The 15,861-nt window shown below is 38.3% G+C and overlaps 1 protein-coding gene across 2 annotated transcripts in view; it reads left to right on the plus strand.

The window, feature by feature from the left end:
• Nucleotides 1–14,697, plus strand: part of Sh3yl1 (SH3 and SYLF domain containing 1) — a 44,241-nt gene extending 29,544 nt beyond the window's left edge. The window contains exons 9-10 of one of the 2 annotated variants that reach the window (XM_021179031.1): nt 13,387–13,443; nt 14,351–14,697. In XM_021179031.1, coding sequence (XP_021034690.1) covers nt 13,387–13,443; nt 14,351–14,541 — 248 coding nt within the window. In that variant the 3' untranslated portion in view covers nt 14,542–14,697. The remainder of the gene's footprint in view (nt 1–13,386; nt 13,444–14,350) is intronic. The other variant, XM_021179030.2, reaches the window with a different exon arrangement.
• The last annotated feature ends 1,164 nt before the right edge of the window (nt 14,698–15,861 follow it).

Here is a 15,861-nt window from a genome sequence, read left to right on the forward strand (position 1 = left end):
ACTATTAATGACTGCTTCTATTTCTTTGGGGGATATAGGGCTGTTTAGATCATTAACCTGATCTTGATTCAACTTTGGTACCTGGTATCTGTCTCCCCAACCAGAGCAGTCTCCTCTCCCCAACCAGAGCACTCTCGATATATTTTTAAAAGGCAAAGCAGACAAGCATACAAGAGAGAGAGTAATGCCATCTGCATACTAGAAAGACAGAAATACATGATTCAGGTTGACTGTGCTCCTGCACCCAAAACTATGTCATGTAGTCACATTGGCAACCATGTCTCACCTGACATAATTAGGTTTTATAGACACCTAGGTTTCTTCTCTTATCATACCTGTTTTAATTTTTAAAAAATTAAGGTCTTTTAAATTTAATTAATTATTTACATTCCAAATGTTGTCCCCCTTCTTGGTCCCCCTTCTAAAAGCCCCCCACCACATCCCATATCCCCTTTGCCTCTAAGAGGGTGCTCCCCCATCCATCTACCCACTCCCACCTCATTCTAGCATCCCTCCCACTGAAGCCAGACAAGGCAGTCCTCTGCTACATATGTAGTGGGGACCACAGACCAGCCCATGTATGCTCTTTGGTTGGTGGCTTAGTCCCTGGGAGATCTCAGAGGTCTGGTTAGTTGATACTGTTGTTCTTCCTATGGGGTTGCAATCCCCTTCAGCTCCTTCAGTCCTTCCCCTAACTCTTCCATAGGGGTCCCAGTCCTCAATCCAATGGTTGGCTGTGAGTATCTGCATCTGCCTCAGTCAGCTGCTGGTAGAGCCTCAGAGGACAGCCATGCCAGACTCCTGTCTACAAGCACATCTTGGCATCAGCAATTGTGTCAAGGCTTAGTGTCTGCACATGGGATAGATCCCAAGTTGGGGCAGTCTCTGAATGGCCTTTCCTTCAGTCTGCATTTTTCGTTCCTGCAAGTCCTTTAGAGAAGAACAATTCTGTGTCAAAATTTTTGAGATGGGTGGGTGGCTCCATCCCACAACTGGGGCCATGTCTATCTACTGGAGGTGGTCTCTTCAGATTCTATCTCCCCACAGTTGGGCATTTTGACTAAGGTCATCCCTATTGGCTCCATGAAGCCTCTCAAGTCCCTGGAGTTTACAACTCTCTAGTAGGTCCCTCTAGCCCCTGCCCCACACTGCTGCATATTTTAGTTCATTCTCCTGGCCCTCTGGGCTTCTCTTAGGTCTCTCCCCATACCTGATCCCGTCTCCCTTTTTCCCCTCCCCCACTCAGGTACCTCCCTCCCTCTGCCTCCCATGATTATTTTGTACCACCTTCTAAGTGGGATTGAAGCATCCACACTTGGGTCTTCCTTCTTGTTAAGCTTAAAGTAGTCTGTGAGCTGTATCATGGGTATTCTGAACTTTCTGCCTAATATCCACTTATCAGTGAGTACATACCATTTATGTCCTTTGGGGTCTGGTTACCTCACTCAGGATATTTTCTAGTTCCATCCATATGCCTGCAAAATTTGTGATATCCTCCTTTTTAATAGCTGAGTAGTATTCCATTGTATAAATGTATCACATTTTCGGTATCCATTCTTCAGTTGAGGGACATCTGGGTTGTTTCAAGCTTCTGGCTATTATAAATAAGGCTATTATATATAAGGCTATTATAAGTAAGTATGAACATAGTGGAGCTCATATCCTTGTGATACGGTAGAGCGTCTTTTGGGTATATGCCCAGGTGTGGTATAACTGGGTCCTCAGGTAGAACTATTTCCAGTTTTCTGAGGAACCGCCAGATTGATTTCCAGAGTGGTTGTACCAGCTTGCAATCCCACCAGCAATGGAGGAGTGTTTCTCTTTCTCCACATCCTCGCCAGCATCTGCTGTCACCTGAATGTTTTATCTTAGCCATTCTGACTGGTGTGAGGTGGAATCTCAGGGTTGTTTTGATTTGCATTTCCCTGATGATAATGGATGCTGAACATTTCCTTAGGTGCTTCAAGATTCCTCAGTTGAGAATTCTTTGTTTAGCTATGTACCCCATTTTTTTAATTGGGTTATTTGGTTTTCTGGAGTCTAGCTTCTTGAGTTCTTTGTATATTTTAGATATTAGCCCTCCATTAGATGTAGGGTTAGTAAAGATCTTTTCCCAATCTGTATGTTGCCATTTTGTCCTTTGCTTTACAGAAGCTTTTCAGTTTCGTGAGGTCCCATTTGTCAGTTGTTGACCTTAGAGCCTGAGTCATTGGTGTTCCGTTTAGGAAATTTTCCTCTGTGCCAATGTGTTCAAGGCTATTTCCTACTTCCTCTTCTATGAGATTCAGTGTATCTGGTTTTATATGGAGGTCCTTGATCCACTTGGACTTGAGCTTTGTACAAAGAGATAAATATGGATGAATTTGCAGACTGCCTGTTAGACCAGCACCAATTGTAGAAAATGCTTCTCTTTTTCCACGGTACGGTTTTGGCTTCTTTGTCAAAGATCAAGTGTCTATAGGTATGTGGGTTTATTTCTGGGTCTTCAATTCTATTCCATTGATCAACCTATCTTTCTCTGTTCCAATATCATGTGGTTTGGTTTTGTTTTGTTTTTTATTGCTATTGCTCTGTAGTAGAGCTTGAGGTCAGGGATGGTGGTTCCCCCAGAAGTTCTTTTGTTGTTGAGAATAGTTTCCACTATCCTTGGGGTTTTTTTTTTGTTAGTTCATAGTTATTCAGTATAGTACTCAAAGTTATTGCTAGAGCAATTAGACAATAAAAGGAGGTCAAAGGGATATAAAATGAAAAGGAAGAAGGCATGGTATGACTACTTACAGATGATATGATAGTATATATACATAAGCGACCCCAAAAAGTCTACCAGAGAACTCCTACAACTGATAAACAACTTCAGCAAAGTGGCTGAATATACAATTAACCCAAGCAAATCAGTAGCCTTCCTCTATACAAAGGATAAATGAGCTGAGAAAGAAATTAGGGAAATAGCACCTTTCACAGTAGTCACAAATAATATAAAATATCTTGGTGTAACTCTAACCAAACAAGTGAGAGATCTGTATGACAAGACCTTCAAGTCCCTAAAATAAGAAATCTAAGACTTCAGAAGATGTAAAGATCTCCCATGCTCATAGATCAACTTAGTAAAAATGGCCACCTTAGCAAAAGCAATCTACAGATTCAGTGAAATCCCCATTAAAATCCCAACTCAATTCTTCACAGAGATAGAAAGGTCAATTCTCAAACTAAGACTTTCATACTTGAGTACTGACTGCCTTTATATCGTTTCCACCCCTTTCTCTCTCCTCTCTAATTCATTCTTCTGCTTTCCCAATTCCCTTTCAAATTTATAACTTCTTCCTCTTTACTTTTTAATCAAATAGTACATATATATATATACATGTATATATGTATATGTATATGTGTGTATACATATACACACATACACATATATATACATATATAATATATGTGTAAATATATACATTATATATATATATATATATGTATAATCTTTACATCCCTTCCATTCTTTCCCATTGTGTATATATAGAATCTTCTTCCATGATGTTCCAAGTGCCTTGTTTGCAGGGCACTAGGATTGGATTGTTTTGTATTGACCTGTTGAACTGTATTGTAGATATCACCTAGGATTGAGTACCCCACAGTCAGTCATTGTCTACATTGTGACCAGCTGTGCCATCTCTATAATGATTTCCATCTGCTACAAACTAATGAGAACTACACTTATCTCTGTGTATAAAGATAAGTACTTACAATGCAGTCAAAAAATTATACTGCGAAAAAAAAAGAAAAAAATTATACTGGTTTAGAAAAATGCAAACAGTAGGTTCTTCTATAAGGTCAATGACCACACTGGCTGTGGGTAGTTGATGAATTTCCTCCTATTGAGCAAGGTTAAGTCCAATTAGATGGTTGCTAGTTACCACTATCTGTAAGAGCCACTATTGCACCATTGGTGACATCTTACCAGGGTGGTCATTTTTTAGTCCATAGACTTTACAGTTAGGCAGGACTCTCTTTTCTCCCTTGATTACATGTATCCCTTGGTAGCTTACATGAACCTTGCAGTACTGCAGAGGTATTCCTAGGGAAGAGGCTTTTAGGTTTACCCCAGTTGTATTCCTCCAAGTCCTGTGTCCAGAGTGTTCTGTCTTCAGCAGTAGTAGTAGAAAGTAGAACTTTCAAGTTCTAGGAGGCAACAAAGGGCAAAATAGCCTGTGATGTTTTAGATGCTCTTGGATTCCCCTGGATCCCCATGCTTAGCTTTGGGGTTTTGTTAGTGAGTCTATGACTCTTGGAGAGATCAGTGATACTGATCACCCCCGAGTGGCATAGCATCATTTACACTATAAATATCTGTGTGGGTGTGTGTGTGTGTGTGGGTGTGTGTGTGGGTGTGTGTGTGTGTGTGTGTGTGTGTGTGTGTGTGTGTGTGTGTGTAAACAGAAAATAGTATGTTTCCCCCTCTGGCTCCAACATCCTTGGTGTTATTTAACCTTCCTCTGTTCCTCCCCCTTCTGCATTACATTCTTTCCTGAACCCCATTTTCTCATGTCCCCCTTCATAGCACCCTTGTCCTCCTATCTCACTCTAGAGCTCTTTCTCCTGCATCCCCTAGTCACTTTCCATCTTCCTGGTTTAAGAGTAGGTCTCTCCAGGTTCTTTACTCACATCTTAGAATTCACAAATGGGGGAAACCATGTGGCATTTGTCTTCCTGCGTATGGGCTACCTCATTCCATGTGTTTAGTTGCAAGTTTTGTGAGTTCACTTATTCCTGGGCATATGCCAAAGAGTAGCATAGCTGGGACAAATGGTAGATCTACGTTGGGCTTTTTTGATAAGTCTCCACACTGATTTGCATAGTGGCTGTACCAGTTTGCATTTCTACCTACAGAGAGCAAGGGGACCCCTTTCTCCACATCCTCTCTAGCATTTGTTGCCAGTTTTTTGGTTTTGTTTTTTTGTTGTTGTTGTTGTTTTTTGTTGTTGTTGTTTGTTTGTTTTTGTTTTTCGAGACAGGGTTTCTCTGTGTAGCCCTGGCTGTCCTGGAACTCACTTTGTAGACCAGGCTGGCCTCGAACTCAGAAATCCACCTGTCTCTGCCTCCTGAGTGCTGGGATTAAAGGTGTGCACCACCAAGCCTGGCTGCCAGTTGTTTTCTTGATCTTGGCCTTTCTTCCTTGTTAGAGGAAATATCAAAATTGTTTTAATTGTGTTTTTCTAATTATTAAGAATGTTGAACACCTAAAGATATTTCTTTACCAATATTTTTACTTCTTCTTTTGAGAACTTTTTGTTCTGATTTTTAGCCTATTTTTAATTGGATAGTTTGTTATCTTTATTCTTTATTTTTTTTGAGTTCTTTCTTTATTCTAGATATTAATTGTCTGTAGGATGCTTAGCTAACATTCTTTCCACTCTGTAGGCTTTCTCTTGACTGTTACCTTGTTGTACAGATACTCTTTGGTTTTATGAGATCATAGTTGTCAACTGATGACCTTAGTTCCAGGGCCAATGCAGTCCTTGTCAGGAAGTCCTTCCTTGCACACACATCTCGTGGGCTCTGCCTACATTTTATTCTAGCAGCATCAGCTTTCAGGTTTCACACTGAGGGCTTTGATGCATTCAAAGTTCCTTTTTGTGCAGCATGGTAGACACCAGTCTAATCCCATGCTTCCAAGTGTGGGCATCCAGTTTTTACCACAATATTTGTTGAAGAAGCTGTCTTTTTTCCAGTGTGTTTTTGGTATCTTTGTCAAATATGAGTTAGCCATGATCATGTACACACATATTTAGGTCATTGTTTAGTTCAGTTGATTTGCTTGTCAGTTCTTATGCTGGTCCCATGCTGTCTTTATCTCTGTATCTCTCGACTATAGCTTAAAACCTAGTATGATTATTCTTTAGTCTTTCTGGTTAGGATGAGCTATCTAGGGTCTTTGTGGCTCTGTATGACTTAGGACCTTTTCTTTTTCCTAATTTCTATGAAGAATGTAATATGGATTTTGATTGCATTGGATCAAAAGTAATCTGTAAATTTCGTTTGGTAGGATGGTCATTTTTTTTTCAATATTAATTCTACCAGTACATGAATGTGGAGGTCTTTCTGATGTGTTCATCTGTCTCTTTCTCTAGAGATCTAAAGTTTTCATTGTGAGAGGTCTTTTACGTTCTTAATTGGGTTTATTCCTAGGTATTTTCTTTATTTTCATTATTTCATCCTATCTTACATATATTGATGTTTTATCTGCATGTATGTGTGTGTGACACATGTGGACAGTGCCTAAGGAGACCAGAAGAGGGTATTAGACTCCTGGGAAGGGAGGGGAGCAGGCAGTTGTCAGCTGCCATGTGCAAACTGGGGATCAAGCTCAGGTCTTCTGGACTAGCTTAGCACTTTAGTCTCTCAGCCATCTCCCCATCCTCTTTTCTTTCTTTTTTCTTTTTTCTTTTTTTTTTTTTTTTTTTTTTGGATGGGGGTTAGAGATGGGGAGTGAATTGGGTGGTGGGTTTCTTTAATTGTTGTAGTTTTGGTTTTTATTTGGTTTTGCTTTTGTTTTTTCTTTCCCTGAGGCTCATTGGAATGGAAATGTTTCCACAGTCTCTGTCAGGATTTTTTTTACTAGTATCTAGAAAGACTACTAATTTTTGTTAGGTGATTTTTGTATCTTAACACTTCATTGAGAGTGTTGATCATTTCTAGAAGTTTTCTGGTGGAATTTGGGGGATTTCTTAATGTGTAATATCAAATCATCTATAAGGAGGGATAATTTGACTTATTTTTCTATTTGTATTCCTTTAATTTCCTTCTCTTTGTTTTATTGCTCTAGCTAGGTTCCAAGTGCTATATTGAAAAGAAGTGGGGATAGTGGACAAACCTGGTTCAGTCCTAATTTTAATGAGGTTTCTTCAAGTTTCCTACATTTGGATGATATTGACTATAGGTTTGTCATGTAGAACCTTGATTAGGTTCAGGTATGTACCATCCGCCTGCCTATTGTTTTTAGGACTTTATTATAAAGGCATGTTGGGTTTTGTCAAGGTCTTATTTTTGAGATGATCATGTGATTTTTGTCTTTAAGTTCATTTATATAATTTATTACATTTATTGACTTAAATATATTGAGTAATTCCTGCATCTCAGAGGTAAGGCCAGCCTGATTGTTCTGGATAACCTTTTTTTATATAATTCTGTAATTGTTTTGCAATTTTTTTTTTTTTAGTATTTTTTGTATCTATCTTCACCAGGAATAGCAGCCTATAGTCTTCTTTTGTGTTGTGTCTTTATTTAGTTGGGGTATTATAGTAATATGTGCTTTGTAGAAGGAATTTGAAAGTGTTCCTTTTGTCTCTATTGTTTTGAATAATTTAAGAAATATTAGTTGTAGATCTTCTTTGAAAGTCTGGTAGACTTGTATGGTGAATCCATCTAGCCTGGGTGTTTGTTTGTTTGTTTGTTTGTTTAATGCAGAAGGCTTTTCATTACTATTTTGATCTCCTTTTTGGTTATGTGTTTGTTTAGGCTGTTGGTCTCTTCTTGGTTTAATTTAGATGGTTTAGATAAATCTAGAAATCTTCTCAATTTTAGATTTTTCTAACATAATAGACTGGGTTTTTAAAGTATTTCTATATAATCTGAATTTCTTTGGCATCTGTTGAAATACTTCCCTATTCATCTCTGATTTATTGTTTTGGGTTATCTCTTGTTTCTTTCGACTAATTGGGTTTGTCAATGGTATTTATCTTCTCAAAAACCAGATCTTAGATTTATTGATGCTTTGTATTATTTTATTTGTTTCTATTTAATTGGTTTATGCAATGGTTTGGGGGTTTTGCTTATTTGGTTTGTTGGTTGGCTTAGTTTGGCTTTGGCTTTTCAAGACATAGTTTCTCTGTGTAACCTTGGCTGTCCAGAAACTCACCTTGTAGACTAGGCTAGCCTTCAACTCAGAGATCAGCCTGCCTCTGTCTGCCAAGTGCTAGCTAGGTTCAAAGGAATAGGCCACACCGCCTGGCTTATGCTCCAATTTTTAATATTTCTTGTCATCTATTGGATTTCAGTTAATTTATTCTTGCTTTTCCAAATTTTTTAGTTGCATCATTACATCAGCTATTTGTATTTTGCAGGATACTTTGAGGTAGGCACTTAGAGCTATAAATTTCCCTTAGGACTGATTTTCCTTTTTATTACCTTTCAAATTAATTAACATATAATCACATTACCCCTCCACATCATTTCCTTCTTGCCCTCCACTCCTTTTCAAATGTATGGGCTCTTACTTTTTATCATTATTATTACATATGCAAATAAATATGGAAATGCAGCCTGCTGAGTCTGACTTAGGCTGTTCATCTCTGTGCAAGACTACTTCTCCCTCAGCAGCCACTAACTGTCTATAGCTCTTCAGATAGAGGTTGGTGCCTGTGTGATTTCCCTCATCTACATTGACATTTCTGTTGATGTTATCATTTTCTGGTCTTGTTAACATTTTTCTGGTCTTTTTAAGTAGACATATTGAAATTTTGTGGGTATTCTTTCTGGCCCTATCTAGAAGACACATGTACAGCACATGTCTTGGTTTTTTGGTTCTTAAAATCTTTCCGCTCCCACTTTCACAATGTTCTCTGAGCTTTAGGTATAGGAGATGTCTTGTAAATATATCAGTAAGTGCTAAGCATCCCATAGTGACCTTTTCTCTGAATTTTGACAAATTGTGGATTCCTGTCATGTCTTCTACAGCAAAAGAACTATACTACCCTGTGAATATGAGGATAAGTATTTATAATACAGTTAGGGATCATCCTTTTTTATTAAAGTGATAGTAGTAGGTTCTCCTCTGAAATGTGTGATCTCGCAAACAACAGGTAGTCAAGCCTCCAGGTTTACAATCCTAGTCATGAGTTCCCCCTTATTGAATAGGTCTTAAGTCCAATAAAACAGCTCTTGGTTCCACCAAGACATGTGTCTTGCCATGCTGATCAGGGCTGTTTTTAATGTGTCCCAGGGGGCTTTGCTGTGTTCTGTTTAATTTTTATTTAGTTCTAGGATTTTCAATTTTTCTTTGACCCCATTTATCATTAAATAATGTGTAGTTTCATTTCCATAAGTTTGTGAAAGTACTAGAAGTTCATTTGCTGTTGTTTTTTTAAAGATTTTTTTGTGTTGTACTCAGGTCAGATACAGTAAGTTATTTTAATTTTTGAACTTCTTAAGATTTGTTTTATGTCCCAGTATGTGGTCTACTTCAGAGCTTCCATGTGCTGCTAAATGGAAAGTATATTCTTTGGTTTTGGATTGAATATTCTGTAGATCTCTATTAAGTCCATTTGATATATGATATTGTTTAATTCTGATGTTTCCTGTTTATTCTTTGTCTAGGTAGCCTGATTTGGGGAAAAAATAGGTACTAAAATCTCCTACTATTAATGAGTTGGAGTTAATCTGTTTCTTTAATTCCAACTTTACTCTTTTTATAAAATTGGATATTCCAGAGTTTCATACACACACACACACACACACACACACACAAATATAGGTGGTAATGTCTTCTGTGTTAATTATGCCCATGATAAAAAAGCAGTGTTCTTCTTTTTCTCTTCAGATTAATTTGTCTAAAGTCTATTTTGTCAGGTATTAGAATAGTGACTTTTCAAATTGCTTTCTGGTCCCATTTGCCTGACATATTTTTTCAGTCCTATCCTTTTAAGGTAGTACCTATCTGTGAAGGTAAGATGAATTTCTTGTACACAACAGACAAGTGGATTTTCTTTCTTAATCTGTTCAACTAACCTGTGTCTTTTGATTAGAAAGTTGAGGGCATTAGTGTTTAAAGTTACTATTAAAAGGGGTATATTACTTGCTGTCATTTTGTTGGTAGTGGTCTTCCCTATTTGTGTTCTTAGTCATATTTTGTGTTTTAGTAATTTTAGCTTTATTTGTTTTCTTTCTGTAGTGTCTTAGCTATAATCATTCTTCTCTTCAGTCCAAACTATTACTTCCAGTATTCTCTGGCAGGCTAGTTTGCTGCACATTAATTTTTTTAGTCTGTTTATATTATGGAATGTTTTTCCTCCTCCTTTTGACTATGGTAGGTAGTTTTGCTGGGTATAGTAGTCTAGGTTGGCATCCGTGGTCTATTAGAACCTGAAATACATTGCCCCAGTTTCTTCTGACTTTTAAAGTTTTCATTGGAAAAAACAGCTGTTATTCTGGTAGGTTTTCCTGTCTATGTGACTTGAGGTTTGTCCCTTGCATCTTTCAGTGCCCATTTTTGCTCTGTGTACTTAGTGTTCAGCTATAATATGCTGTGGGGCATTTACTTTCTGGCCCCACCTACTTGGTGTTCCCTGTGCTACTTATCATTTGTATGAGGATGTCTGCTGTTAATTTGCAGCTTTCTTCTGTAATTCTCTTGACCTGGTATATGTCACTGACCTGGTATTCTTCTTTTATACCTATAATTTAAAGAATTGGTCTTGTGATGTTGTCCCAAAGTTCCTGCATGCTCCTTTCCTATTTTTTTTAAATGTTTCATATTATTTGCTTGAGTGGTCCAGTCCGTTTACTTTACTTTTCCTACTTATATTCTATCTTCTCGTTGATCCATTCTACTTGTAAGGCTTTCCCCTGTGCTGTGTTGTTGAATTTTTCAGTTCCATATTTATTTCAGCTTGAGTTCTCTTCAGGATTCCTATCACATTACGGAATTTTATTTTAAAATTTTTAATTGTCTTTGTCATTTTATTTATCTATATATTTTTGTTTTCTTGAATATTGTTCAGGTGTTCAATACTATACTCTTTAACTTCATAGAGCTATTTGTTCATATTTTCTTTATAGTCCTTGGATTTTTTTGATGAAGTTTATGATTCTTCTTTCAAATTCTGTGTCCTAGAGTTCATCTAAGTAATTCAAAGAACATTTCTATGGGACTAGTGGGTTTATGGGCACAGATCATACTGTATTGGCCTGTCATTATGAGTTTTTGTACTGTGACCTGGTCACATGGACTTCTTCCATTGTCTGATGTTCCATGCTAGCCTACCCCAGGCTGGACTGGTGCAGGAACTGGGATGGCTAAGCCTACAAATATCCAGATGGTGCGGTGGAGCTTAGAATGGGGAAATTTACCAAAGAAAGCTGTGAAGCCAGAGATATGCCTGAGAATGGTGTTAGCAGGCAAGGAAGGGTCCATGTGCTGGTCAGGTTTGATCAACTTGACACAAAGCTGGACATATCTGAGAAAGAATATTAATAAGCCTATGACATGACTATGATGTATTTTCTTGATTGATTTCAACGTGGTACAGCCCACTCCACTGTGGCCAGTCCCACCCCAACGGGTGAACCATGGAATTATAAGAAAGGCGGTTGAATGTGAGCCTAAGAGTAAGCAAATGAGCGGCTTTCCTCCATGGTTCCTTGTCTATACTTCTGTCTACTTCCTAGCTTTCCCTTAATGATGGACTGTGACTAAGAGTACATAAGCCAAATAAGCCCTCTCCTTCCTAAGTTTGATTTGGTTATTATTTATCGCCATAGTAGAAGGTGAACTAGTGAAATCTAATCATCACATTTTCATAACACTTACTATTAGAATTGTGTTTTTCATGTATCTAGTTTATTAACAAGCCGATTATGTTAAGTGTATACTACAGTGTAATATTTCATAAAATAGAACACAAAGTTAGTTATACCTTGGATCTTTCCCATCAAGAATTTTCAGTATAGGAAGAACATTACATGTTAGAATGCACTTCCACTACTATTAGCAGATGAAGGACTAGAATAAACAGTAATGTTCTTCATGCGGCTAACAGGCTTGTCACAGTCCCACTTCTAAGTTCAAAGTCCATTTTCTTAGATCAGATTCCTCACTCATACTGCTTTTGCACATTTCTCACCACAAATATTACCATCTTCATTTCCTACCACAAAAGTTCCCCACCATGTGTACCCCACCCAGATACAGTCCTCAGCATATAATGCACCCCTCAGATACATACCCACCATGGTCCTGTCTATCACAGCTCTCCCAGCTCCTGCATGGCTAACTTTTGTTTGTGTTGGAACATCTTGATGTGTTTCTAGGGCAAGGATGACATATTTCCTTGTTAGCAGGATCATGATCATCCCAATATGTTAGTGAATTTAGCTCTCTTCATATATTTTCTGGTGTTGTAGGTTTACTCCTTAGTGAAAAACTCTTCACTGGTATATTTATTTTCTTGCTTAAATTATGAAAAAAATTGTATTCTTGGGGCATATGGAGAGGAGGCAATTTCCAGACCTCTAGTACTTGGAGGAGTTCCTCAGAGCCTGCTCAGTTGAGAGCATGAGAATATGGTTTGAATGTTGAAAGTGGGTGCCGCGCATTCTTTCTGCTGGGAAGGCCTGTTGATATTCTTTAGTCAGCCATAGTGGGACTCAGCTCACTGTGGTTTGTAGACTCTAATTGAGAAGGAAAAATATGATTATTTAATTCAAATAATTGGTACTTATATTATGTTGCAAGCATATGCCTTATGACTATTTAAATTCATCTTGAACTTTAGCTGTCTATCAGAAGCTGTACAGGGGCTCATCTGTGTGAAATCTGACTGTTTAGAGATCCCTGTGTGGGCCTGTAACCTTTCTTGCTAAAGTTTCTTTGGGTGCTTCTGTGCATAGACCATGGACTAGTATCAGGCACTTCAGCTACTTATGCCTTGTACGTGGTCTTTGTACAGTTTTGGGCATCTCTCAGTTTACAGCCTGACCCAGTAGTGTAAACCTTTAACAAGGTCAGGATTTGATGGTTTTGTGTGTGCATATTTTTTGTTTATTATATATTTTCTTCATTTACATTTCAAATGCTCTCCCAAAAGTCCCCCATACCCCCCTTCCCCTACCCACCCACTCCCCCTTTTTGGCCCTGGCGTTCCCCTGTACTGGGGCATATAAAGTTTGCAAGTCCAATGGGCCTCTCTTTCCAGTGATGGCCGACTAGGCCATCTTTTTTATACATATGCAGCTAGAGACAAGAGCTCCGGGGTACTGGTTAGTTCATAATGTTGTTCCAACAATAGGGTTGCAGACCCCTTTAGCTCCTTGGGTACTTTCTCTAGCTCCTCCATTGGGAGCCCTGTGATCCATTCAATAGATGACTGTGAGCATCCACTTCTGTGTTTGCCAGGTACCTGCATAGCCTCACAAGAGACAGCTATATCATGGTCCTTTCAACAAATTCTTGCTGGTGTATGCAATGGCGTCAGCATTTGGAGACTGATTATGGGATGGATCCCCGGGTGTGGCAGTCTCTAGATGGTCAGCTGAGTTCTGGTTTTGTGTGTTTTATATACTGTAGTAAGCTTTTAAATCTCATCCTCCTCCCCCCCCATTTTATTTTTATCTTAACAGGTAATAGAAATGAATATAAGCTATATCCTGAGCTTTCTAGCTATCATGAGAAAACTGGTAAGTAAAAAGCTATTAAAAATTACTTATAGCCACCGTATTACAATCACGGTGGAAATCAATTAATTTCCAGTTAATTTGATGAGTTATGAAAATATCTTGGAAAGTGTTCATAACTCTATATTTTTTAAGTAAGTTTAATTGTGAATATTGTTTAGTGACAAGGCATGCTTTTGGTCTCTGATAGGCTTTGAGAGGCCAGTAGAGACTGTGCAGGACCAAGCATTGCCATTTACAGACCATGGCTTTGTAGTAAAATTGTTTCTCCACTTGTTTTACTTAAATATTCCTTAGAAATTTATCTTGAAAGAATTAAGCACTTTTTTAAAAGTGAGTTGAATATACACTGAGTCCAAAGATTAAACGGCTATTAATTTAATGTTCTAAATTTGCCACGGAAGTCATCAAATTATATGCTACTGAATTTATAAACTATTGAGAAATTAGCCATTTTGTATAACTATGAGTAATATTGTCTAGAAACTGGGTAATCAAAATTGTAAATATTATCATGTAGATAAAAATAGTTTAAATGTCTTTCCTGGTGAACCTTGTGCTTTTGGCTTTTCCTGGCTCAGCTGGGTCCTGCTGTTCTTGTTTTCATGGTTTCTTCTGTGACCCCATGGCTCTGGTCCCATTGTACACAACATATAGCATTTGTGGAGGCCAAAAGTCAACTTGTAGGAGTCACTTCTCTCCTATCATGTAGATCCTAGGGATCTATCTCGGGTCCTTTGTCTTTCAAAAGGAGAGAATTCTAAGGTTAACATGTGAACATTGAGAGATTGTACAGTAGGTGTTCTGACACCCTTTATGGAGCCAAAAATCAAACCCTAACTGGTGAGTTTCCCATACTTCAACTTCTATCCTAAAATATTTATAATTTGATTATATTTTCTTGTTTTAGGCAATTTGAATCAGCCAATAGAAGTGACAGCATTATACTCTTTCGAAGGACAACAGCCAGGGGACTTGAATTTTCAAGCAGGAGACAGAATCATAGTTATATCAAAGACCGACTCAAATTTTGATTGGTGGGAAGGAAAACTTCGAGGTCAAACTGGAATTTTCCCAGCCAACTATGTAACTATGAATTAAAGTTCATGCTATTTTGTTACTTGATAATTACACAAAAATATTTCTACACAGACAGGATTCACTCTTTACTTCAAGCACACCCTTGCTCTGCAAATGTTTTTATCCGGTTGTAAAATATTTTCTCTGCATTATAAATAAATGGTTAAATTAACATGCGGCTAAGCACTTTGTGTTCACACAATCAGATAACTGTTCTATAGTTGCCATCGACAGGTTTTATGGACATGATTCTTTGGTGTTCCTCAGACAACCCCCACTGACCCTTGAGTCTGACTGCTTTCTACCTCTGTATTGATATAAACAAAGCTTGTCTGGGAAGGAATAACATGCGTGGGTCAACTTCTGAACATCTGTCTGAGTGCAGTTTGTTCTTTTCATTTAACAAGGATTAAATGATTAAATGAGCTTGTGAACATAACAAATAGGAGGCTCGCACAGAGGACAGGGCCCTCAGAGTCTTCAACAGGGAGGTCTGTGTCTGACCTTTCCCACCCTGCCGAGTTCTGTGATCTGTACTCCCAAGACAAACCATAGAAACGAGAGTTTCTCTAGTTATAGGAGTTATAGAAACTAGAACCTCTTCTTCTGAAAGCAAATCTTCATGCCTAGAAATAGCAATCTTCCTCCCCCATCCCTCCACCTTTCCATCTTGGAACTAACCATAAGGAAATTCTCTCGTGTGCTTTGCCTGATAAATCATAAGAGCCAGGCACAGGCAGGGAGTATCAGGTAGTGGCCGTTTGCCAGTTGTAGTTATGCATAGCTGTCCATTCATCATGGAACTTAAGGATAAATCAGTCTGTAGGCTACCATAAAAGATGTCCCATAAAATAATGATCAAATATATTTCTTTTACTTCTCCCCTGCTCGCTTGTCACTTGGGAATGGGTATCATCATGCCCATAGGCATCATTGTTATTTGGGAATGGGTATCATCATGACATTATGGGACTGGCAGAAAACGGGTTACTTCCTTTCTTCTTCTGAAGTGAGCAATATCAAATCATCTTACATAGCTCAGTGAATACTTGCCCTGTACAAGAAATGTACAGATTTTGGTTAATTTGTAAGCCTCCGACCAGCCTCCATGACTGATCTTGAACAATTTACCCACCCTCTGTGTCTCAGTTTCCCTACTGCTGATGATTGCGTAAATGCTTAGAACAGTGCTAAGGACATGAAGAAATCATGAGACATTAGCAACTAATGTTATGTATCCTTACATGACAAAGAATCCTGCCTTGTCTAGTGACCACTCGGCTTGCCCGCATAAGTAAGACACAGGAAAAGGGAAGAGGCCCTTATGGTGGGGATGTGAAG

Source organism: Mus caroli, chromosome 12 (assembly GCF_900094665.2).
Source record: "Mus caroli chromosome 12, CAROLI_EIJ_v1.1, whole genome shotgun sequence".
In the NCBI taxonomy this organism is placed as follows: Eukaryota; Metazoa; Chordata; class Mammalia; order Rodentia; family Muridae; genus Mus; species Mus caroli.